This window comes from Magallana gigas, chromosome 9, assembly GCF_963853765.1.
Source record: "Magallana gigas chromosome 9, xbMagGiga1.1, whole genome shotgun sequence".
Taxonomy (NCBI): domain Eukaryota; kingdom Metazoa; phylum Mollusca; class Bivalvia; order Ostreida; family Ostreidae; genus Magallana; species Magallana gigas.
The window spans coordinates 19399357-19426574 of NC_088861.1; the positions used below are offsets into that span (position 1 = coordinate 19399357).

Consider the following 27218-nt stretch of genomic DNA (forward strand, 5'->3'; position numbering starts at 1 on the left):
AAGCATGCACATTCACACTACTGTGGAATCATTCCCTATTTGTGGGGGCTCAAATTTCATGGATTAAGTGGTACCCATTACCCAAGTATTAATGTCCCCCATGTAAAGACAAAACAGTCTTTGTTTATGATATACACAAGTGGATCTATGAATTTACATCAGACACCAGAAAACCTCTTATGAAAAATTGAAAATCCAGGAAAAGTTGGCCCAACTGATTTTAAATGATATTTTACAGTATACTTTACACAACTACAAAGAGGGTAAATTGGCTTTTTTAACTAAAATTGCATGCATGTGCGACCCCATGGGTAGTAAACCACAATCAATACCACTAAACAAGTAAAGATACAGGTAAAAAGACAGGTTTTGCCACACTAAGCCATGCATTGTTGGCAGTACAGTTTACTTAAATACATGTATATCAGTAATTTTAAAAATTTGCCATTTTAATTGGCTATCACAAAAAGCAGATAAGGTACAAGTTAACTTCAAATAAATTTGTTAGAATGTCTTGTCATTCTTTTAGCTAGAAACCCTGAAGAGGAAAGACCCACTTTCTAAGACAGCACTGATATCAATTAGTATGGCGTGGCTCTGAAAAAAAAAAAATTAAAAATAAATTCATACATAGCTTAATAATAAAAGTAGTTATACATCATATACAGCCTTTTCTTTAAAAAAGAAAACAAACATTGATATTTAAATAATTAAAGAAAATATGAATCCACAGAAATTTTTTTAAATTTATTTATTTTAAATATATTTTACACAAAATAGACAATATTTGACTTTTCAACCTTCAATCTTTAATGTTTCTAAGTTAGTTCATCCCTTAAAATTAGTAAGATTAAACTCCAATTAATCTCTTAAGTAATTTTTTTTAATACAGCAACATAATGATATATTAAGGAACAAATAACACTTGGTATATACCAAATAAAAGGTTTTTACCTTGCAAAATTGATCATGCTGACAATTCCAAAAACAAGTTCCAGTCCTATGAAAGCTGCCTGTATGGCAGCAAGAATGACATCCACTCGTAACACATAGGTCTGCCACAAGATGAGATAAAGGGCCCCTAGGACCGCAGGAATACTCAGCAATATCGATATCACTACCCCCACTATCCGCTCCGTCAGGTTCCCCTTTTGTGCTGAAAAAGAAAGCATACAGTTATGTAAGAAGATGATTTTTAATACATGAAATCTAACTGAAATGAGATGTTCAATATCTGAACCCACTGCTACCTCTCACGAATTCAGATCTTTTCGTTTTACTAAATTAGACTTACAGTAATCATGATGTGTACGTATATGATAGATTATATTATATAATATTTATTTTCAAGATTTTCCATTTTTTTATTCTACGTAAATATGGTATATTTATTAAGAGGGTATAAGAACTGCCTAAAAAAAAAAAGACCAGTTTATTTAAGCATTGAATGATTATTTATTGGTGTCGTCAGTCCTATGACACACCAAGCGGTGCGGACAAATTGAATACCATGCTAATGCGCGGTATGATAATTTGTCTGCACCGCTTGGTGTGTCATTGGACCAGCGACGTCCAAAAATAAGCATTCAATGCTTATACATGTATTTATATTTTCATACTGATGTCTGCTTGTATGAAATATTATGTATCGCCCCTATAAAGCCAATTATTTCCGCTCTTAGTCAGGGATATGAAATATACATGGAACAGCCATTTTAAAATGTTATTTAGATAGCTTCCCCGACAAATAAAGTGCCAGAAACTTTGTGGAGAAAAATCTTTTTTATTAAGGAGTAGATATAAATTAATGATTGTTTTTCAAAAGTACATATCAAATTGGTTATGTAAGATTCAAAGTTTCATTTAATCTTACAAAAATAAATATACTCAAAACATGTGGAGACGTTTATATTTGTACTCATGGCGCATGAATTAGTAAAGTGTATTCATAGAAAGTTGAATGTCGCAGATTTACAATGCAAGCATAAGGGGAAATATACACTGAATGTAAATATAAAACTTTATGAATTCTCATACATTTTTCAAGTGCATTTAACATTTTTTAAGATACATTTCAAACAAACCAACCTTTTCTGCATTTCTACCTTTAATGTACTTACCGAAAAATAATCGTAAAGCTTCTATGCCTGCTAAAATGAACACCAGTATGACTTCTGCTGGGAGAACGTTGTCAGCATAGGGAAGGGTTTCATCTACAAGTTCATCAATAAATTTAGAAGTAACACCAGACTTGGGGAAATTATTCTATTTTACTGAATTTGTAATTCATTTTTTATTTCACATTTATTCAAAGCTCATGATTAATACACATTTTCTTTTATTTATTGTTAATTGTCATTTATTACATTACTTCCACAACATATACATGTACTACTTAAAAAAATTATTTTCCACTGAATTTTTTTTCACTCAAAAATTAAAAAAAAAAATCTTAACTTTTCGGGATTTACTTGTAACAATATAGGAATGTAAAATTAGAAGACATACTCACTTTTGTACACATAGATGAGAATTTCACACAAGAAAAAGAATGCAAAGTACCACCCATTAAGGTAGAGGAGGACTTGATATGGCAAAGAGGATCTCTATCATTTAATTAAGGAAATATCTTTTGTTAAAAAGTAAACTGATTCCCTTTGAACTTGCATCATAAAATCATGACAATACATGAATCAGTATTGAAACTCAAAAAAAAAAAAAAAAAAAAAATTAAAATAAAGATTTTGACAAGTGGAAAATTTCCAGACCTTAATAATGACTGGCAATGTTACTCAGTTTAATGTATTATCAACAGTTCGTTATTGTTAATAGTAAATAATAGCACTGTATTAATAAAAACACATGTGCCTGACTTATGGTCTTAACATATTTATATAAATTAAATGCGTTGCTGACTTGTTGCACTTCTCAACAGTAATTTTTTTTTTTTCGTTTATTGCATGCCTGGAGGTCATCACTTTATTGACTACCCATGATGAATGAAATAATCAGTTCTTACCGGTAGTTAACATGGTTTATAAAACATGAAAAATCAAAACAGTGCTGTCTTGATACTAAACTTAAATGCTGTGATCGTCATAACAGTTGCATCACTTACAATGATGTATAAAATGTCAGTTAAAATAATTTTTAAACAATGAGTCTTCAAATTCATGCTCTCTTTATGTTTTTTCTTTGTTTGTTTTTTTTTTTAATAATTAGCCCCCCCCCCCCCCCCCCCCCCACTACTTTCAGCAGTGGTGTTTTCTTCACTAGAAGCACGGTATGCACAGATAAACTAAAAAGGATACCACAACTTGTACTCTGCCTGAAAAATAAATCAACATGAATAATAAAAACAAATAAAGAATTCAAATTTCATACTGAAATCAGTTACAGGGTGTAATGTTTTTACCTGCATTCAAGTTTTTACATGAAAGTGAAGCAATGCCAGTAAATTTACGTTATATCAACTATATTTCCTTAATAAACAAGTTTGAATATTTAAATTTACATTATTTCTTTCATAATTATAGAGAAAAAATCTTATATTAATTGATAATCATTAAGATATCCGAATTTTACCTTTGTTTTGGCGCTGTGGTTGACCCGTCGTCGCCATATTGAAACAACTTTGTTTTCATGTAGCTACTTCCGGCTTCAAATTGCTTTGACCGGATTTAAACGGATTGTACAGTGGACTACACATCGATTTCCCTTAAAAATAAAAACAAAAAAAGGGGGCTAGAGCGTCCAACGTTTGACAAACTTTATTCATTTGAAAGTATGCACCAGTACATGTAACGCTATGATATAGAACTTCATTCTCCGACACATCGACAAATATATATTCATTTTATACTTAATTAGAATTACCCGGTATATAGTTATCTTCTTTGTTTATTAGTTTATTTTCTAAACATACTGACATGATTTCAAATCCGTGCTAGCGCTATTTTTATGTGACATTATGTGTACATAACATGCACATGAAGACAATCCTTAAAAGAATTATAAATAAATAAAAAATAAAATAAGTAACTAAAAAAAAGAAAATCAACTTAAGAAAAAAAAATATAAAAATAAAACGCCGACTTCTGAAAAACATATTTAAAGTTAAACCCTGTCAGATAACGACAAAAATTCGAAATATTCTACATGTAATTATTAAGAAAAAAACTTTCCCTATTGAATAGTAAATGTAACGTTTCTGGGTTCAGGTATTCGGCTGCTCTGCCTGAGCAATTTAAGAAATATGTAAAGAAACTATAAATTTCTCAATCAAATATTTTTTAAAATCAATAATATTTACAATATCCCACTCTATTATGGAGCGCGCGCGCTTTCTATTAACCCTAACAGCTATCACAAGCTAATATAATAACAACTCAAGTCTCGAAAGCCTTATTCAGGCACATAAGACTTATCCTAATACCAAGGGTTTGTCCTCACCTATTACGAAGTGAACACCTTCAGCTTCGGACTGCAACTGCCTTACAACCTCCGTTGTAGCCGCTTATATACTATCACAACCCACGTGATCAACGAGGATCGAAAGGGAGTGATAAACCGGAAGCGCTTATTACTCAGCTCCAGTAAACAGAATGGGAAAAATGATCTCGATTCCGACATTTGTTTCAGTAAAGAAAAGAAATACATTATCCCATCATATGTTTTTGGTCCTTTTTTGCAACAATCGCTTCCTTTATAAACCACTAAAGAGAGAGCATTATAAAAAATTTTGTTACCTTACAATTTTCATGCAATTTTTTTAAAAGTACTAAATAATTAGAACCATTTTAACAAGACCTTGGACTTTCGGTTGGACGTAGCTTTCTATTTCTTGCGTCATTTTGAAACAAGTTAAAAATGACGCGGTTTCAAGCGCAATATTGCGTAGTCTTAAAAAAAGTAGCTCAAAAGTCAGACAAATGTTGTTGACTTCAAAGAGCCATGGTTGAGTGGCCAGGAATGAAAGAGAAGGTTATATAGACGGAACAGCCAAAACAAATCCGCGTTGTTTTTCTATCCGATCAAATCATTTAAGCTAAAAGTACATTTGTACTATTTGCGCACCCTTTTTCCACGTGTTATGTATTCACATGTTGATATAATACAGTCTGTATCTCCTTGTGGCCACACAGAGCGACACGTGCAAATTAAAATTTTAATCACCGAAAAGTCAAAGCCTGCTTTTACAATTGTAATTAATGTCAAAACAATGTAAATCTAAATATCAATTCTGAAAAAAAATTAACAATACTATTTGTTAATACTTGTAACAAGGTATTCATTTATATATACTTTAATAAGATAAAAGTGACTGAGAATGTTTAATGAAAAGTAATAATTTGCTCCTTATGGAGAGCTTTTAATATTTCCTATACACGTGCCTGTATTGAGATAATAAGTATAATCTAAAAAATGTTCAATCTAAAGAGAGAAAAGATGCCTGATAATTTTTCTCCAAACTGACAGCTTACACGAACCTGTATATTAGTACAAGTAGAGGAGTTGGTAGCATATGACCGAAAGATGACCGAAAGCTGCACATATTATAATGGCCAAGAATGAGAGCGCAGCATTCATGATTGTAATGATACTCCGGTCTAAGCTATATCTCAATTTATATTTTATGTTGGGTGCATTATTTTTTCTTATGTCCACTCCCCTACTGAACATTGCAAATTTGTATTTTAATCAATAATATTTACAATATCCCACTCTATTATGGAGCGCGCGCGCTTTCTATTAACCCTAACAGCTATCACAAGCTAATATAATAACAACTCAAGTCTCGAAAGCCTTATTCAGGCACATAAGACTTATCCTAATACCAAGGGTTTGTCCTCACCTATTACGAAGTGAACACCTTCAGCTTCGGACCGCAACTGCCTTACAACCTCCGTTGTAGCCGCTTATATACTATCACAACCCACGTGATCAACGAGGATCGAAAGGGAGTGATAAACCGGAAGCGCTTATTACTCAGCTCCAGTAAACAGAATGGGATAAATGATCTCGATTCCGACATTTGTTTCATTACCCACGCCTCCAGGAAATGCGTCTCGCATTTAAATCATTAACCTGGTCTAACTTTCACGCTAGGGACATGAAAACAATAGTAATGACAACAACAAAAGACTAAATTTACGACTTTCAATTATTCTGATAAATCAACAAATGATTAATAGAGTATGAACAAATAAAATCAGCAAAAAGAGTCATTGTCGTAAAAAGAATCCATCATAATACAAATCAGCCGATGATTTATGAATGGCGCAAGCGCCGCTGTTTTATGATCACAAAAAAAATTGTTATGATTTCAAAAGATTTCAGTCAACAATTGCCAAAACGCTTTCTTTAAAACCAATTCTCGTCCTCGTGAATTTCAACAACTGTTTTTCCGTCTCTTTGATACGTCTCCTGCACTCGATCCAGTTTCCGCCGTTTGTGTCCTTCAGTCTGGGTACCCACATCTTCGAACTGCCCATCGGTCTTAGTACTGGCATCGAGAAGTTGACGCTGTGTCTGTGTATTTGCATCACGAGACGACAATACAGGCACTGGAGATAAATCTGCATCAATGGATGAGCGTTTTATTGGAGTGGTCATCGGGTGTCGAAACGGGGAAGTAGCGCGTGGCGTCAGAAGATCCTTAGAAACCTTCGACTTTGTTGTTGGCGCGCAAACAGGAGTCGGTCTTGTCGGCTTTTTTGGACAACTTCTTCAACCAGGGGCTGCTGTGGTGTACTCCCAACTACATCCGACATATTCCCTGGGTCCAGTTGCTCCCAATCATCCGTGCCGCTATCAGCCGTAACTGAAACAGTTTCATTATGTCGAGTGCGGCGATGTCTCCCCATGTCACTTTTCTTGTTCGTGGCATAGTCACAATCGGCGCATTCAAATTTCTTCTGCCTGCGCTTTCTTCCACATTCCACTACATGCTTTTCCCACTCGGGCACCGTTTCACTGCCTTTAACCAATGTCCTTCCTACGAAAGCACGCCCCTTCTCAAGAAATCTCTCTTCTGGCTCGACAATATAATCTGAGGCTCCAAATGTATTCTGTCCTGGGATTTTAGCCTCTACAATCATTTCACTCCTAGGAGGGATACAAATATCGTCGGCCGCAACAACACGAAAACAACCCAGGGTCCCCTCACAAGAAATGCGATATTCCTCATTGTTAAGTCGTATTGTATTAGAGTTGAGATCTATAATACCCTTGCCTTACTTCAGAAAATCTAGACCAAGGATTCCATCGACCGTAACATCTGTAACCATTGCTGGGATATATGCTTCAGTCTTCCCAATTTTGATATGATATTCTGCTTTTTCATACAGAAAAAGTGGGTTTCCACTTGCGTTCAAAACTTTCTGTCCACTCTCCTCTAGTGCTGGGCGTTTTTCTGCTGAAATTATATCATGCACCCTTTTTGAGATCAACGTCAATGATGCACCTGTATCAATCAACATTTTTGACCGTATTCCATTTATATCAGCTTCTACAAAAATACCAGATTCGTTAATCATGGTGCTTCCACCAACATGTCCATACGCACTGCGCTGCTTCCTCCTGCGCTCAGAACGAATCCGCAGCGCATTGCCACCTTTCTTCGCTGATGCATTACTGTTTCTATTTGTTTCATTATCTTTAAGTTTCGGACAATATTTACGAATGTGTCCCTTTTCCTTGCAATAATAGCAAGTCACCCCATTATCTGTGTTTCTGACTGGCAACTGAAAGGTTCGTCCCCTCACGTTCCTTACCCTCAATCATCCGCAAATCACCTCGCCTTTCTGTTCTATAGTATGCATCTAGTTCTACAGCGAGTCGGATCGCATCATTTAAGTTTTCAGGCCTATCTGTTTAATGCGCAAGCGCATATCCGAATTTACTAGTGCATCAATGAATGCGTCCTTACCAAGCGTCTCCCTTAATTCCGCTGTCGCCGTAGGATAAGCAAGGCACGTTAATCTACGGATGGCCTGTCCTAGTTCGGACAGGGTCTCAAACGCTCTTTGTTTTCTCTCCTTTAACTGCGCCCGGTAAAGTTCGGTCTGATTGGGTGGCGCAAATCGTTCTTCAAGAGCTTTTACCAACAAGTCATAATGCTGCCCTGTTTCTTTCGAAACATTTCCCAGTACGCCCTGAGCCGTCCCTCTTAGTGATACAGCTAAATACAGGCCTTTCTCTTTTTCCGACCAATTGTTTATAGTAGCGCATGCATCAAAATGGGACTTGTAGTCAAGCCAAGAATTACTTCCATCAAATGTCGCTGGTTTGATGTTACACCTTGAACCTTTATTACCGTGGTCAAATTCCTCTCGTAGTCGATTTTCATTTATCAAATTTCTGGTTCCAGCTCCCAGGCTATGCGTCTGTACGCTGTTATGAAAATCTCTTTGTCTATCATTTGGCGCATTCGCTAATAAAGTAGAAGCATTCACAATCGACGGCGCTCGCGCTCTCCGCTGTGCGCTCACCATAACTGGATGTTCATCATTCCTTAAGCTGTAATTATACAAGGCATCCGCAAGTTCTGTTTCACTTCTGCCATTTCTGTTTTGCGCTCTCGCTGGTCGCAATGTAACATGTTCATTGGATACTCCTTCAACAATGTTTCCACTCTGCTCATTTCCCTGCAGTACCACTGTATCATCAGTTGCATGACTCTGGTCCCCGATCGCACCAACCAAAGTCGCTATGCCCGAATCGCGCGCTTGCGCTCGTCTATCTAACGGTCTTGAGTATCTCTCTATCTCCTTGCGCAATCGCTCGCAACTACTCTCCAAAAATGAGATTTCTTCATCTACTATTTCCTCCATTGTAATTATTGATTTAAAATTATTAATATAAATTATATCTCTTGCCGATTCCCGACGCGGCCACCAAATTTATGTAACGTTTCTGGGTTCAGGTATTCGGCTGCTCTGCCTGAGCAATTTAAGAAATATGTAAAGAAACTATAAATTTCTCAATCAAATATTTTAATCAATAATATTTACAATATCCCACTCTATTATGGAGCGCGCGCGCTTTCTATTAACCCTAACAGCTATCACAAGCTAATATAATAACAACTCAAGTCTCAAAAGCCTTATTCAGGCACATAAGACTTATCCTAATACCAAGGGTTTGTCCTCACCTATTACGAAGTGAACACCTTCAGCTGCGGACTGCAACTGCCTTACAACCTCCGTTGTAGCCGCTTATATACTATCACAACCCACGTGATCAACGAGGATCGAAAGGGAGTGATAAACCGGAAGCGCTTATTACTCAGCTCCAGTAAACAGAATGGGATAAATGATCTCGATTCCGACATTTGTTTCAGTAAAGAAAAGAAATACATTATCCCATCATATGTTTTTGGTCCTTTTTTGCAACAATCGCTTCCTTTATAAACCACTAAAGAGAGAACATTATAAAAATGTTTGTTACCTTACAATTTTCATGCAATTTTTTAAAAGTACTAAATAATTAGAACCATTTTAACAAGACCTTGGACTTTCGGTTGGACGTAGCTTTCTATTTCTTGCGTCATTTTGAAACAAGTTAAAAATGACGCGGTTTCAAGCGCAATATTGCGTAGTCTTAAAAAAAGTAGCTCAAAAGTCAGACAAATGTTGTTGACTTCAAAGAGCCATGGTTGAGTGGCCAGGAATGAAAGAGAAGGTTATATAGACGGAACAGCCAAAACAAATCCGCGTTGTTTTTCTATCCCATCAAATCATTTAAGCTAAAAGTACATTTGTACTATTTGCGCACCCTTTTTCCACGTGTTATGTATTCACATGTTGATATAATACAGTCTGTATCTCCTTGTGGCCACACAGAGCGACACGTGCAAATTAAAATTTTAATCACCGAAAAGTCAAAGCCTGCTTTTGTAATTGTAATTAATGTCAAAACAATGTAAATCTAAATATCAATTCTGAAAAAAAATTAACAATACTATTTGTTAATACTTGTAACAAGGTATTCATTTATATATACTTTAATAAGATAAAAGTGACTGAGAATGTTTAATGAAAAGTAATAATTTGCTCCTTATGGAGAGCTTTTAATATTTCCTATACACGTGCCTGTATTGAGATAATAAGTATAATCTAAAAAATGTTCAATCTAAAGAGAGAAAAGATGCCTGATAATTTTTCTCCAAACTGACAGCTTACACGAACCTGTATATTAGTACAAGTAGAGGAGTTGGTAGCATATGACCGAAAGATGACCGAAAGCTGCACATATTATAATGGCCAAGAATGAGAGCGCAGCATTCATGATTGTAATGATACTCCGGTCTAAGCTATATCTCAATTTATATTTTATGTTGGGTGCATTATTTTTTCTTATGTCCACTCCCCTACTGAACATTGCAAATCTGTATACAATGTTTGTAATTTTATATGTATTATACTTTGCATTCTGATGAGTTGTAAAGGTTAAGGACAATAAATTGAATTGAATTGTGTGACAGTTATATATACGCATGCTGTAATAGTGTGTAAGTTTGCCATTAAAGATTGCCCCCCCCCCCCCAAAAAAAAAAGAAAGAAAAAAAAAGAAAGGCGTTCAATGTTTAAGAATTTAATTTGTTTGGTATAAGTATTTAATAAACTGTTTTGAAAAAAGTAATTAAAACATGGAAGGTTGTTTTTGTTGTTGTTGTTTTTTTTGGGGGGGGGGGGGGCGGGGGGCGGGGTGGGGTCTTGGTGATTCAGTCTACATTGTTCATGTGCGTTTAATTCGTCACTGGTTTGGGGGTTGTTTTTTTTTTTTTACTATAGACTAATTTTTATAAATTTTTTGTTACCGAGTATACGTAATTCCTACCGTAAATCTAACGAAATTCAATGGTAGCAGTTTTTAATAAATCCGAATTTTAGTAAGTATATTAGGACGGAAACTTAGTCAAAGAAAAAAAAAGGACACTGTTTTAAAACAATGAATTAAATAAATGTAATTGAATGTAATTTTGCTTCATCCAGGGACTCTAGATAGCCTTTCCCACAAAATTGGACTAAAGGACGTTTAAAAACAATTCAATAAACTTATCAAATGTTAATAACTTCACATTAAAAAATATATCGGCATAAAAATCGAAGCTTTCATTGCTCTAAATGTAGTCACAAATTAATGAAACTCTATTTTTACCATAAAATAATGGGCTTTAAAATTGCAGCTCATGTAACTTTAATAAAGTAAACGTTTTTCTTAACTCTAAATGTACATGCGCTTGATAAAGATGAGGACTATTGCTGAGACGCCTTGCTATAATACCAACAGACATTCATTAGCGGAATCTTCCTTCTCCTGTCCAACGTCTATAGCTGCTTACTGGAACTAGCAATATGTGCCTTATACAGAAGGTTAAATTCCGGTATATATATTGTTGACTATACAATTTTGAAAAGACGAAGAGCCAGGAAAATGTTATGTTCATACTGTCTCGATTGCAATTTCTGAACACAGGGAAAGAATCATTTTAACAAGAGCTTGGACTTTAGATAGTTGTATCAAGCAGCATTGTGACGTAGGCCTGTCTATTTCATTGTTGGCCACTCAGCCATGGCTCTTCGAAATCAACACGATTTGTCTGGCTTTGAGCTAAGACTACGCAATCGGTGCATATTTCGCTTGAATCCAGCGTCATTTTAAACTTGTTTTGACGAAAGACAGAGAAAGCTACGTCCTACCGAAAGTCTTGTTAAATTGGTTCTAAATGTATTTTTACCAAAAGTTATGATATTAAAAATTAACATATTTTATAGATACAAGCTGGAACTAAGGACTTTTGAGCCAGAAAGGTATACCTTATGTGAAGACTGGAAAAAAGTGCCCATTTTGCGCATACATATTAAAATTTGTAATAAGAAATAAAGATGTTCACCGCTGCATTATATTAACAAAGACACCGAGAGAGAGAGAGAGAGAGAGAGAGAGAGAGAGAGAGAGAGAGAGAGAGAGAGAGAGAGAGAGAGATTTCAACTCACTTTTTCTACAATCCAGAACTGACTTTTGTTTGTTATGGTGTATTCGCGTTTTTAATACACAATAAATATGCCATTAAAGTTGAAAGAAAAATAAAACGTTCAATGATTAGGAATTTAAAAAAAAATTGTTTGTTAATATAAGCAATAAAATTCAATGTTTTGAAACAAGTAATTAAAACGTAGGAGATTATTTTTTTTTGACGTGTTCACCTGAGATTCGGCTAGCTCGGCTTTATTTATGGACTGACGCCTTCCCCCGCTTTATCCTTCAACGAATCTCCAGAAAGTTATTAATGTTTCATGCAGATGTCAGAAGACGAAAGCTCGAATATGCACATAAAGTTTATATATTTTTTTTCAGATATATCTAGATGCAAATTTGTAATTAAGAATCGGCAACGATTATACTAATGTGTATTCGTAATTAAACGCGCGGAATTAAGTACTCGCGTAATATAAGGAATTTACAATATACTAAAGGATAATTTACTGAGCATAATTTATGGCCTTGCTAAATTTAAATTCTGTACACTACGAACAAAAAATCGACATAATTACTTCGGGTGTTTTAAATTTGTTTGTAACATATGGTTATATTAATTTAAAAGCTTGAAAGATTTCAAAAATTTACATGTAAGGAAAACATAATAATATGAAAAAATAAAACTGGCCCTATACTTTACAAACATTACTCGTCAATATCCTCATATGGAAGAGATTGTAGAAAACGCAATACAATCAAAATTAAAAGAAACCCCCAGAGAAACTATGTAAGTATATTAACGATTTTCACTCGTGCAATAAAAACAAAGCTTTTATATAAATTCTAGCACCTTGTAATTGAGATAAATTAAAATGGCTGTGATTTCAAATTGTGCATGCATCTACTAATCTATTTGTAATTTTCACTGTTCTAGAGTTTTTGTTATCATTTCTTACCATTTAAATCACTTACCGTAGCAAATATAATTCTTGGAAAAAATAACTCTTTTTAGAGGAATCGGAAATAACGGGGTTTTTTTTCAAAACGCAAAAAATGTATTTTTGCTTTAAATGATGATGTACTTTAGTCGTGCAATTTGATATAATTATTTTTTTTTCAAACATTAAAAAAAATCAAGCTAGAATTTTTCTTCAAAAATCCTCAATCATAAATCTTATTATTAATTTCTTTAAGAAAGTAAAAAAATGATTGTATTTGATTTCAGAATTTTTTTTACGTCGGTTTTGACATATAGTAACAGTCAAAATGCCGTCAATAATTCTTAATTTTTAAACGAGTTACAGCAGTGGTCTCGTATTTTCAAGGAAAATTCATTGGCTTTCCACCATATTTTTCTGGCGTCCTCTGAAATACCGTTCGTTGGTCATTTATCAGGATACAAATAAAAGATTCTCTCTATTTATAGATAATTCTTGTACAAACAACTTGTCATGTGACAGGATGTTTATTGTCTTACTTAAAATAAAAGCCAAATATATTCAAAAACCAAACAGGTATATATCAAACACGATATCAACTGAGCCTCAATATGGCGTAAATTTCTCTCTTTTTCTAACTTTAAATATCATTTTTTTTCTATCACGATGATGTTTATCATGCCGTTTAGTAAATATGATTTTTTTATCTAGTTTTTTCAAAGGTAAAGGTAAAGGTAGAAAGGCAAGTGTAGAAAGTGATAGCGCCTCTGAGCAGGAACAACCGCAACATCAACAGCAACAGCAACATCATCAGCAACAGCAACAACACCAGCCGCAACAACACCATCAGCCGCAACAACATCACCAGCCGCAACAACATCACCAGCAACAGCAACATCACCAGCAACAACAACATCACCAGCAACAGCAACATCACCAGCAACAGCAACACCACCAGCCGCAACAACACCACCAGCAACAACAACACCACCAGCAACAACAACACCACCAGCCACAACAACAACAACACCAACAGCAACAGCACCAGCAGCAACAGCAACAACAACCACAACAACACCAGCAACAGCAACATCACCAGCAACATCAACACCAGCAGCATCAGCAACAACAACACCAGCAGCAACAGCATCAACCACATGCCCAGCAGCAACCACATGCCCAGCAGCATCAACACCAGCAGCATCAGCAACAACAACACCAGCAGCAACAGCATCAAGCACAGCCACCGCAGCAGCAACAACAGCACCAGCATCAACAAAATGACCCATCTAGATCTAAATCTCATGGGTAAAATCAACAAAATTAGCCATTCCAAGTATTGAGGATAAGATCTAGTAAATAATTCCAGAGTGTGTGTCTTTTTGGTGCTAGAACCATTATGACATCATTATTTGATTAATCATTTCCCCGTATTTTACGGCTTTTAAGGAATTATGCAGAAAATGAAACAAATTCTAGACATTCTATATTAAATCATGGGAAAAGTAATCCCGATACCTATACTAGTATTCAATTTGACACCAAGTTAACGTGGAAGCCAAGAGCTTGTTTAATACCGTTTTTGAGGAAATTGTAGGCATTTTAAATATATTTCGTTAATCAAAATAGAATAGAAAAGAAAAGATTTGTTTCTTATTTCAGAATCTCTTATATTCCACTGAAAAAGACAGTGGAAAACATGATTTTTCATTTTTGTTTCCCCAAAACTTAAGCCCTGATACAACATATCAAACAAAGTTATTATTAAGAAGCATCATTAACAGAATTTATGTCTTGATTTTTATTAACATTTAGCTACCTTTCATTTACTAGATCTTAACCATAAGTAGTAATGGAACACACCTTCAAGTCTTACTTCTTGTTCTTATTACTCGTTAAAGATATTTATCTTCGTCATTTAATACCGATGATTTTAAAAATTAACACCCTAATCTCATTTAAATGCAGACATTCCGGGGAATATGTGTTTGATCCTGAGATGCGCAGACAATACAGGTAAAAAAAAGTATAAAATGGAAAAGGGGTATTTTATTTTGACTGTATCATTTTTTTTTAAATAGATTTTTTTTATTTTTTATATTGTACACATTTATTAAAATATTGTCTCTCTCTACAGCTCTTCATCTGACCACTGACAGTCAACACTGCACCCACACGGTCCGCCTCTATAAAGTACGTTAACTTAGCTCTTATAGTTCAATCTGAACAATGAAACGGTCCAACATCTGTAACCTCATGTTAATATACTGTAAATTCCTTATTTTACGCGGATAATACTTAATTCCGTGATTCCGCTGTGTAGAATCAAATCGCAAGATTTCAAAATAGCGAGCACCAATATTTTGTTATAGTTCTCTATAGTTTAAAACTGTCTGGAAAAAAAAATAAAAGCGAGATTTCAAAATCCGCGAGGACTGCTTTTCACGATTTTACGCGGATATTAATTCTTCGCGTTTAATAAGGAATCTACAGTATTCAAAGCTGACGTAACTTACAACCACAACAAAACATTAAATCACGCTGCTTGATATTTAGAAAAACTTTGATACGCATATATCGATGCAGACAAATTTAGCTTATACAAAGATCTTTTCTTACGTTTCAGGATAACCCAGACTAAACCAAAATGTTCTTCAAATTCTGTCTCCTATATTACATATCCTACAACATGTTACCTTTGTATTCTAAATTTTGCCCTATTTTGTATTGATATTTACCAACTGTATGGTTCTGTTTATCAAGATATTCATAAATGTAATCTGACCATTGGTTGAGAATTAAAAACCACGACTCTCAAATCATAATATACGCACTGTTCTATCTTTGATTACTGCATGAGATAATAAACATTCCTCTTGGCATGCATGTTTTTATTTAAACATTTTGAACTATTGATTATCTTATTTTGTCGACTTTGTCCTTAACAACATATTTAAAAATGTTAATTAAATGTAAATTGCAATAGCACTTGCTTTTTGTGGGATTTTTTTTTCTTGGGTGCGTATAAATGCGTTGTTAAAGAAGGGTTACGGAAATGTGGCACTATACACACAACAAGTTTCCTTATGCATGTATTATACTACTAAAATCAGCAAACTTTAAACCTGCCGATACATGTATGTGAGATAAGGATGTCAAATTTACTCGGAGGGACTAGTCGATTGATCGGGAGCTTCAATCGAGGGATTGTCGAATTCGTTTTATGGATATAACGAATAACGAATATAACAAAGACAATTTATTGGTCCCCTTGACTTCACAATAACGAGTTTTGCTGTACTGGTGGATTCTGTGCGTCCTTTTCAGAATCAAATAGTGCTACTGTCACACATACGTCACGTGTTTTTAAATTTAAAAAAAAAATCTAAAACTTATTGTTAAATGTAATAAATGAATTTGAATTTAAAATGAATTAAAAATTATTTAAGATCTATTTCCGATAGTGAATAAGTAAGTAAATAAGTAAGAAAGTAAGTAAGTAACTAAGTATAACATGCCAATATTACAGGTAAATTTTCACATAGATACAATGCATAAGATATTGGCACACGGCCTCAAAAGACATATAAGACACTAAAAATAGAACAGGTTATGCCCCTTTGCATTAAAAAGTACACATAATCTATCTGCACGTTTCCTTCTTTTATATTGCGAATGTCCTCGGCTGTCATTTCGTTTTTCTTGTGACGCCGATACATAGAATATAGCTGAGCTACCTACCTGATTGTATCATCAAAGTTATCAAATGCAACTCAAAGGTATCTTGATCCATGATAAGGCATTGCCTCGTTCCTTACGAACAGTTTAAAAAATATTAATGATTATGAAAACAAACATCTTAATGAATAAATAAGATATTTAAAATTCTCTTCACTTTATAACGAGTAATCGACTAATAGAATTTTAGTCGATGATTGTTGTTACCCAGTCGAGTACTCGAGTCTTCGTTAACATCCCTAATATGAGAGCTAGTTGCATAAAATACCGGTATATTCTTTGATTGCGCATTGCAGCTATCAGTTCATCAACGCCGCATTTCCAGGCAATTAAATCTCGAAGAACCGTGTTTTATCTGATATAATAGTACCTATTATGATATATATATGATACCTAAAATTATTATTATATTATCTAAAATGAAGTATCGTACATCCAAAGATAGGGTGATTTTTTTGTAAACAAGACAAAATTAGTTAAGACCACCATTACCACCAACAACAACCACAACAACAACAACAACGACGACCACAACAACGACAATTACAACAACGAAGATCACAACAACAACGACAACAATTACAACAACGACGATCACAACAACAACAACGACGACAACAATTACAACAACGAAGATCACAACAACAACGACAACAATTACAACAACGACTATCACAACAACAACAACGACGACAACAATTACAACAACGACGACGACAAACGACGACAACAATTACAACAACGACGACCACAACAACAACAACGACCACAACAACAACAATTACAACAACGAAGATCACAACAACAACGACAACAATTACAACAACGACGACCACAACAACAACAATGACCACAACTATTACGACAACTACGACCACAACAACAATAACAATTACAACAACGACGACCACAACAACAACAACGACGACAATAACAACAACAATTACAACAACGATGACGACGACAACAACAACAATTACAATTACCACAACAAAGACAACAAGAACACCACCAACAACAACGAACACAGTATTCACGAGTTCGAATTATAAAATTGTTCTAGGGAATTGAATAGTTTACATTGTTATATTCAGTAGTATATTCTCCCTATATCACTCTATGTAGACAAATAGTTAATAATTGTAATATAAGCTCGTCCGAAAAATATTAACCGGTCAATATTTTTTTAATATACAAAATACGGAATACAAATTAAATACATATAAAATTATATACAAATGTGCAATGTTCAGTAAGTGAGTAGACATATTAAGACAATTTAATCATGTACATATCTTAAAATATGAACGGACATAAATGTATGATAAGTAGCTTAAACTATAGTATTATTATTAATGCTGCGCTCTCATTTTAAAAGCACTAGGCAAATATTTTCCTAGATTATTGAGTAAAAAATTCCTTTGTATTGTTAACACTTAAAAGTTTAGCTAGCTTAAAACACTTGGTTTTTTGTAATAACAACTCTTTTATATATTTCTTTCGTAATTCAGCGTAAAAAGGGCATATGAGTATAAAGTGGAACTCATCTTCTAAATCTTTTTTATTACAATGATTGCAAAATCTTTCATTTCTTGGCACCTTGTTGTGTCAACTTTTTTCAATATTTAAAGAGTGTGATGAAGTTCGAAAAATACTTACAAATTTTTTTGAAATATAATTAATATAACTAATATAGGATATTCATGTAATATAAAGACTTCCATTAATGTTCTCTCCTGTCTTAACTCCGCCTTACTACGATTCACATTTGATTGGACAAAGGTCAGTCAAAACATTACGTTGAAACTTTTTTGGAGTTATCGCCTAGTAAAATCTTTTATGTAGTTCGCTATAAGAATTTTTTTTTTTTTGAAAATTTAACATCTTAATCTTTCCCCCTTGAAAAAAAACCCACAAAACATGTTTAGCATTAAAAGGGGTGCTTAGAAAATATCTTAATTGTAAATAGAACCATTTTAAAAAGGCTTTGGACTTTCCATAGGACGTAACTATCTATTTCTTGTAAAAAAAAAAAATGTTAAAAATGACACTAGTCCAAGCGAAATACATGTATACACAGATTGCGTGGTCTTAGCTCAAAAGCCAGATTAAATAAATCTTGTTAATTGATATCAGAGAGCTATGCCTGAATGACTAGCAATTAATTAAATAGACAGGCCTACGTGGCGTAAACGTAAATCATAAAAGATTAAATCATTAAGAATTGAAATAAATATAAAAATGTTCTAATGCTTCAAATAACTTAAAAGATTAAGAATATATGAAATAGAATGCACTCAGTGATAACTGCCTCCCAAATTTCACATGTGTTCATCAAAACGAATGCAACAGTATTTAGAGAAAGTCATGCAAAACAGTCCACAAGCATGGTTGATGTACAGGCATGTAGCATCAGGGGGGGGGCCAGGGGGGGCCTGGCCCCCCCACTTTTTCTCGCAGCAGCAATTTTTTTAAAATTTACATATAAAAAAATGAATTATAATGGAGTTGGCCCCCCCACGTTTTTGGAAGTTAGTAAAAAATTGGTATGAAAAATAGGAAATGAGTAGTCAAAGTAAAGTTACAAAGTAAAAGGCATGTTACTAAAAATAGAACAAGGGTCAAAAATGGGAACAAATATCATGAAATCTACACATATTTCAGGACCTCTCAATAGCGTATGATCTATCACTTTGAATGTCTTTTTGTTATAATTCCTATACACAACTTCGTGAGGTTGTATAGCTTAATAATTTGATAATGATTTTGGTGAATCTTGCCGTTTTTTCTCATGAATTGTAACATTCTTAATAAAATTCATATAAAGTATGTAGTGGTTGAATATAACAATATTATTGTATCATCAAAATGAATTTCAAAAATTTCAGATGAAAGAATTATGATAGATATTTCAGATGATAAAATATGTCCAATTAAGACACATGTACATAACACCCCTGGCATATGATACTCAAGTGAGGTCGTCATAACTTTTACGTACTTTTGCATGATTATTAAATGCATTTGAAAAATGCGATGAAATCTCTGGTGAAAAACAGACTACATGTATAATTATTATCTAACTTGTAAACATTATTCACATCGATTGTTCTGTACTTTATTATCGAATATATGCAAAAAGGGAACACACCGCCTGCACACTCGGCAACCCCTACCCCATCCCCACCACTAGCAAACCTAAATATCCTTTGGACCCCCGCCCCACCCCCCCCCCCCCTGGAAAAATTCTGGATCCGCGCATGAAAACCTCCCCTCAGTCAAAGGCACGTTTTCTACAGGGCACTATTTTACCTGGTACCATTTGCACTCCATCTAGCGTTAATTCAGTGAATGACCGTTGATTTTGCATCGGTGTCTGCTGATTTATGTATGTGGATTTTGTTTTAAGCTGGTCTGTTTCGAATTTCAGTACGATTTTAAAAATTAGTTGTTCCTTTTGCATTAACGTCTTTTTGACTCTTTCCGCCGCCCATATTTAGTTTAACACAATTAAAGTATCAACTCAATAATTGCCCTTTAAATGAATGCAATATTCATGTTACGATTATTTTCTCCAAGTTGTCTTCATCTAACAATTTAGTAGCTGTTTTACCAACAAGTCATTGAAACGATTTATTAGAATAGATGTTGCATATATAAATACGCGAGTTTTATCATTTGCATTGCATACTGCATCGGTTCGGATTTTACTTTTGACAAGAAAACCATAATTAAGCCGAAATTTCAGGTACACAACGCTTCAAAATTAGAATAACGCATGTCAACATTATACAAACATACTCTCGGTTAAACGGTTTTTAATAAGGGTTTGCTCAACACTTTAATTTTGTTTTGTTTTAGTTGTTAGATTCGAATCCAATACATGTTGTAAAGTTTGTATTTACTGTCACCCGGTAAATTCAAAATTTACAACATGATAATTTATTCAGCAAGTCAAACCAAATTAAACCTTAGTTAGGTATATATTGATGCATACCTGTAGCTCTACAGGAAAATTGGTCTGTAACCCGATTTTTCCCGAAAAGCTACATTGTAGAGATCTGCATTTCAAATTGATCTAACTCTACCATAAACAAGCATTCTGAGAGTATTGCATAAGCAATACACGTCCCCTACCGGTTTGTGGAAATTGTGAAAACAATGCACTGTTATGCAAAATATCAAACCCGAACATTAAAAAATTGGAATATAAAAAAATATTTTTCTCGAAAATATGTCAACCAGACGCTACAAAAGTGTAAACTTGATCTGTAGATTGACATTTTGAAGCTGTTCAGCAAATTTCATATTATTCCTCAAACGCATAAAGAAAAAAAGTGTGGAAAACTGAAGTGGGACAGACAGACGGACGGACTGATGGACGAACAGACGGACTGACGGACGCAGAGGAAAGCTTTAGTCCCCTCCGGTGAAAACCGGTAGGGGACTAATAAATTAGCACGGTTTATATTATAAAGTAATTATTGACACGTTACTCTAAATGTACATTTTCTTTATTGATTCAAAGAAAATTTGTTAACAACCAACCCATCGGTACCTTTAGAGAAGAATTTTTCTATCTTCAGCAACGTTGCGGGAGTACTCGACACCCAACCATAGTGTATCGTGATGGCTCCTAGAACGGCATGACACGATGTCCGCTAGGTATCTAAACGAGCCGTCTTTTATGGAAATGTTACAGAACTACGTCATCGTCGGATAATGTCTCTAGCCAAATATAGGAAAGTCGTTATGTGCAAAATTAGAAACATGTCGGATATGTCAAAAATCTTTATCTCTTTTGTCTTAAAAAACATTTTCCGCCTGTCATGTTTTTCTGCATATAGTATCAGACAAAGAATGAGTGAAAAGTTGTCATTTACAGGAAAAAAAATGAAAAAAAAAATCTGTTGATCTGTAACTGTAAAATCAAGTTTCCCCACATGTACACGTATAAACAATGTAAGATATAGCAGTGCGAAATTAATTATGTCATGTAGAAATATTTACTCTATAAAACACTACTCAACAACAATTTACCTTAAAACCTTAAAGGTAAAACCCTTAAAACCCAAAATCCTTAACCGCTAAAATCAATATACATACTGAATTACATTTTCAGTGTATTATTTTCCCGTAGGATTTTATTGCTTCACCCGACAGATAATTTACACGAATAACAAAAGTGGTTATAAAACAACTTAGGTGATGGTTTTTTTATATGGCATATTTGACATTTTCCGAAAATGCACATTGAACATTTGCAAACAATGCCGCATTGGCACTGGCATAATTATCTGGCACAATGACATACTTAATATATAGCTCTGTTTCTTTCACTATGGACCTTAGGATGTTATCAGTCTCGAGAAATCTAGCTCCAATGTATAAGTACATGCACAAAACTATTAAACCCCCCCCTCTCTCTCTCTCTCTCTCTCTCTCTCTCTCTCTCTCTCTCTCTCTCTCATCATATAACTTAACCAAAGTCATTTAAACAATAAAATGCTTTCTTTGGTGATTCATTTGGGATATGAAGACGATTATATGAACCCGCGTTAATGGGTTATGTAAATTTTTTCTACACTGATCGCTGCCTTCATAACCCAGATGAATCATCAAAGAAAGCCTTTATTGTTTATATAAACATATTTCTTTTAACTAATTAATAAACTGATTATAAAAAGTAAGTAAAATTCACTAAATTACTGTTAATGTACATAAGTACTATCCTTTCTGATATCTTTCATTTTATCAAATAAAATATACAACATGACCACTTAGTCATGTTGTATATTTTATTAAGTAGTCATGTATATTTTATTTGATAAAATGAAAGATATCAGAAAGGATGGTACGTTAGCTAAAAGAAACAGCCAAATCGTCTCCTGTGAGACTTTGAGTTTGACATCGCCATGATTATTTCGTGCAGTCCGTGATTTTTCCTAGGTCGCTGTAGGTTTTGACCAATCGATAAACAGGGCGTGTCAATTTCAGACATGTCAATTAATTTCTTCTCACTTTCAGCCGCTGTAGATTTCGACCAATCGATGCACGGGGCGTGTAGATTTCAATCTGGCCGTTTCTATTGCGCTATGAATGAACTATAAGTTTTCGTAAGAAATAGAGGGAATAATTCTTGGTAGTTGTAAATATATGCTAGCTACTCTTAGTAATGTATGATACTGAAAATGCATGTAGGCTGTAATAACATACAACAAGTTAAGGCTTTTAAGAAAATTTTAAACATTATACACATAGGACATAACCAAGTTTTAAAGTATTATATTAAAATGTAAAAGTTGAAAAGATTATTCATAATAAACAATTATGCCCATTTGATATTGGTTCAGCTTGTAATCATCGTTCGATCAACTCTTATAGAGGGGGTTAATATTGTACTTGAAACCATAAAACAATCTTCAATGGGCTGATATCATTTTTAAAATTATCTTTATGCTATCTTGCTATTGCATATACTGTGAATACTCAGTATGAATAAGTTTGAAAGATTTTGATAACTGTCATAGCATACTGTTTGTTTAAAAAGGCAAGATAATTCGCCAATTACATAAATTACTTCTTATTGCGAGCACGATTGAGAAAAAAGGGAAGATAATTCGCCAATATTTACAAACTATTTAAGTAAATTATTTCTTATTGCAAGCAAGATTTTGCTTTTTAAAAATAATGTTCTTTTGTTTAAACCGGAAGCAAAGCTTGTAAATGTTTCTTTGGCGCACGCGGTGTGACGTACGTACATGTAGCTCCCATATCTGTATAAATAGCCGTCTGTCGAATCACTCGGCGGACCATGTGTCCATCGCTCGCCATTGTATGATCGAAAAGTTATAGTCTCTAGTTTTGTCCCATAATCCCCCTGTACTTCAAAGTGCACGGGAATTATGCGCCAAGACTGAATTACTGCGTAAGAAATGAGGACAGTCACTCAGATCAGCATAAATAGTTGTCTGTCGACTTACTCAGCGGACTCTGTGTCCATCGCTCGCCATTGTACAAATCAAAGTTTATAGCTATAGTTTTGTCTCATAATCCCTCTGTACTTCAAAGAGAACGCACACGGGAATTATGCGCCAAGACTGAATTATCCCTTATATGTAGAATATGCCGGGGGTCCGTCGGTCGTCCGAATCTGTAAAACCGAACCGCATAGTGTCTACTAACGTCCGTTCTATTCGTTTTTCAGATCATGTATTCACTTCTATGAATATGATGGTTTGACAGTTCTCTGTATTCGTGCAGCTTTTTGCTTTTTAAAAATATTTTTGCACACTTTGTTTTGTTTTTACTTTGCATGTTTTACATGATATCTCAAAGATGTCATCGGTATTATAACGTATCGTAAGGTTTGTATTTAGTTCGTTACCGTAGAAAGGTAGTGTATTAAGTTACAAATTAGCAACTATTTACGTTTATTTTGCATTTAATTTGAATGTAGATTTGAATAAGATTCTAGAACCGTTTAAATTTGTGTCATGAATCACATTGTACTAACTTTAAATTCCGTTTAGCTATTCATTTTAAGGTACATCGTTCTGATGAATGTTACATTATTTTGCAACAGAGTCGATGTAAGGATATTGTTGCAAAGGTATATTTTATAATCAGGGGTAAATATGCCGACAACATTGAAAGTTATCTGGGGTTTTTTAAATATGCCGACAACAGAAAAACCGTATTTCGCTAGTTTGTAAGCTAGTATTGAAATTTATCTGTTTTTTGAAATATACCGACAACAGAAAAACTGTATTTCGCTAGTTTGTAAGCCAGTATTGAAAGTTATCTGTTTTTTGAAATGTTTTGACAAGTCGGAATATAGGAGATACTAAGAAGTCATTATGGCGTATAAGAAAATAATTCATATTTAGAACGTCGCCTATGTAAGTTTTGTTTCTACGTTGCAGACAAAAAAAGGTACATATAAATAGTACGTATAGTACTGTATTTGATTTAATAGAGCTCAGAAAAGCTATGGTTACACTAATTACGATTCAAATCTAATTCTTAAAATGTTCTCACTTCTTTTGACGTACATGACATGCGTGACACAGTGGAGCTCAGATCTGTTAAATAGTTGTCTATCGAATCACTCAGCGCTCGCCATTGTACAAATCAAAGTTTATAGTCTCAAGACTAGTGTTGTCTCATAATCTCTCTGTACTTCAAAGTGAACGTACACGGGAATTATGCATCAAGACTGAATTATCCCTCACATGAAGAAATTGCCTGGGGTAGGAGTCCATCGGTCGTCCGAATCTTGAAAACCGAACCGCGTGGTGTCTATAAAACATCCGCCTTATTCAATTTCAGACCATGTATTCACTTCATCTGTATCCGTGTAGTTTTTTGCTTTTTAAATATTGTTTTGCACGCTTTGTTTTTTTTTGTTTGCTTCGCATGATTTACACGATATTTTAAGAGATTTTAGTCGTATATTGTATTTAGTTAGTATTTCATATGTAGTTAGGTCTATACATGTATTTAGTTCGTTATTGTAGAGTAGAATTCATTAGGTTACAAAATAGATATAGAATATTTTATTGTTATTATTTGCAACCATTTACGTTATTTTTGCATTAAGTTTGAATATATATTTGAATACGATTCTAAAACCGTTTAAATTTGTGATATGAATCACATTGTACTAACTTTAAATTCCGTTTAGCTATTCATTTTTAGGTACATCGTTCTGATGAATGTTACATTATTTTGCAACAGAGTCGATGTAAGGATATTGTTGCAAAGGTATATTTTATAATCAGGGGTAAATATGCCGACAACAGAAAAACCGTATTTCAGCTAGTTCGTAAGCTAGTATTGAAAGTTATCTGTATTTTGAAATGCTTTGACAAGTCAGAATAAAGGAGATACTTAAGGTGTCGTGCATATCAGAAAAAGAATATTTTTTTTTAGAACGACGCCTATGTATGTTTGATTTCTTCGTTGCAGACTACAAAAGGTACATATATGTAGTACATGTAAGTAGTACTCCATTTGAATTAATAGAGCCAAGACAAGTTGTGCTTACAATTTAACATCAAATCATTGACAAATTCTTAAAACTTTTCCTAGTGTGGACACACTTCCGTGCTTAAAAATTTCTTATGATTAATCGGAAACGAGGCTTGTAAAATGTTCCGACTTCTTTTGACTTACATGACCTGCGTGACATTGTGGGGCTCAGATCTGTGTAAAAATTCGTCTGTCGAATCACTCAGCGGACTCAATGTCCATCGCTCGCCATTGTACAAATCAAAGTTTATTCAAAGTGAACATATACAGACATTTTGCGCCAAGACTGAATTACTAGTATCCCTTATATGTAGAAATTGCCTGGGGTAGGAGTCCGTCGGTCGTCCGAATCTTGAAAACCGAACTGCGTAGTGTCTACAAAACATCTTATTTATTTATTTTTCAGATTATGTATTCACTTCTATGAAAATAATGGTTTAACAATTATCTATATCCGTGCACTTTTAAAATTGTTTTGCACGCTTTGTTTTGTTGGCTTCGTTTTGTTGGCTTCGCATATTTTACATGATAAATTAAAGATTTCATTTATATTTTGTATTTAGTTAGTATTCTATATGTAGTTAGATTTATATTTAGTTCGTTATTGTAGAATAGTATTTCATTAGGTTACAAAATAGTTATAGATTATTTTAATTGTTATTAATTGCATCCATTTACGTTAATTTTGCATTTAATTTGAATATATATTTGAATTAGATTTTAAACACTAGCGCATTGAAATATATATTATATTTATTCCATTTAGTTAGTTATTTGAAGTATGTCTTTTTAATGAGTGTTACAGTTTTTTGCAACAGAGTATAAGTGTTGCAAAGGTATATTCTTAGGGCATTGTTGCCGAAAACAAAACTAATATAACATAGTTAGTATGTATTCTAACACTTCAAGATAGTAGACTTTGTAGCCTATACATGTTTTAAAAAGTCATGTAGAAAACATGGGATCCTCATAATGGCATTGTGGCATATGAGAATGCATTTTGTGGTTTTGTATGCTGCGTATGTTTCTTCCCCTCAGTACAGACAACAAAAGGAGCAGATAGTTCGGTAAATGATTGTATCATGCCTTGAATATTTTTGTCACTATAATGCAAAATTAAACCCTATTAACTTTTCCTAGTGTAAGCTCATTTTGACAAACAAAATCTTTTGTTAAAATGAGAAACGAGGCTTGCAAGACGTTCCTACGTTGACATACGTAGTGGCTCTCGGGTGTGTATAAATAATCGTCTGTCAAACCACTCGGTGTTCGTCGTTCGCCATTGTACGAATGAATAATTATTAACAGTGTTAATGTAATGATATAGTTGCAATTAAGGTTATATTTAATGGGTAATTAAGCCGACATCAGAAAACACCTATCACTCATCTTGTTTGAATCTACAAATAAATGTGCTTTAAAGCAACATATATTTTTGAAAGTTTCAACATGTCATGTAGAAAAAAAATTAATCGAAATGGCGTAATTGCGCAAAAAAGAACGCTGTGTTGTTGAGAACACCAC

The 27218-nt window shown here is 34.0% G+C and overlaps 2 protein-coding genes across 2 annotated transcripts; one reads left to right on the plus strand and one right to left on the minus strand.

Annotated features, from left to right (window-relative positions):
- Positions 1 to 287: 287 nt before the first annotated feature.
- Positions 288 to 3717, minus strand: LOC105336909 (transmembrane protein 216). Its single transcript, XM_034478402.2, has 6 exons — positions 3586 to 3717; positions 3312 to 3328; positions 2513 to 2606; positions 2121 to 2213; positions 955 to 1156; positions 288 to 597 (listed from the first exon to the last, which is right to left on the minus strand). Exons 1-6 carry the CDS (start codon positions 3620 to 3622, stop codon positions 582 to 584), a joined length of 459 nt encoding a protein of 152 aa, XP_034334293.1. The 5' UTR covers positions 3623 to 3717; the 3' UTR covers positions 288 to 581.
- Positions 3718 to 13501: 9784 nt separating this feature from the next.
- LOC117691950 (uncharacterized) lies at positions 13502 to 14040 on the plus strand (the record flags this gene model as incomplete). Its single annotated transcript, XM_034478888.2, has 2 exons — positions 13502 to 13539; positions 13635 to 14040. Coding segments are annotated over exons 1-2 (411 nt in total), but the record flags the coding sequence as incomplete, so codon positions are not given.
- Positions 14041 to 27218: the final 13178 nt, after the last annotated feature.

Excerpts from the sequence above, each read along its gene's own strand:
- LOC105336909 (XM_034478402.2), bottom strand. The coding sequence starts at position 3,622 with ATGGCGACGACGGGTCAACCACAGCGCCAAAACAAAG. Across the intron at positions 2,214-2,512 it reads TCTCATCTATGTGTACAAAA|ATGAAACCCTTCCCTATGCT; the intron begins GTGAGTATGTCT and ends ATGAACTTGTAG. Across the intron at positions 1,157-2,120 it reads AGCTTTACGATTATTTTTCG|CACAAAAGGGGAACCTGACG; the intron begins GTAAGTACATTA and ends TTTCTTTTTCAG.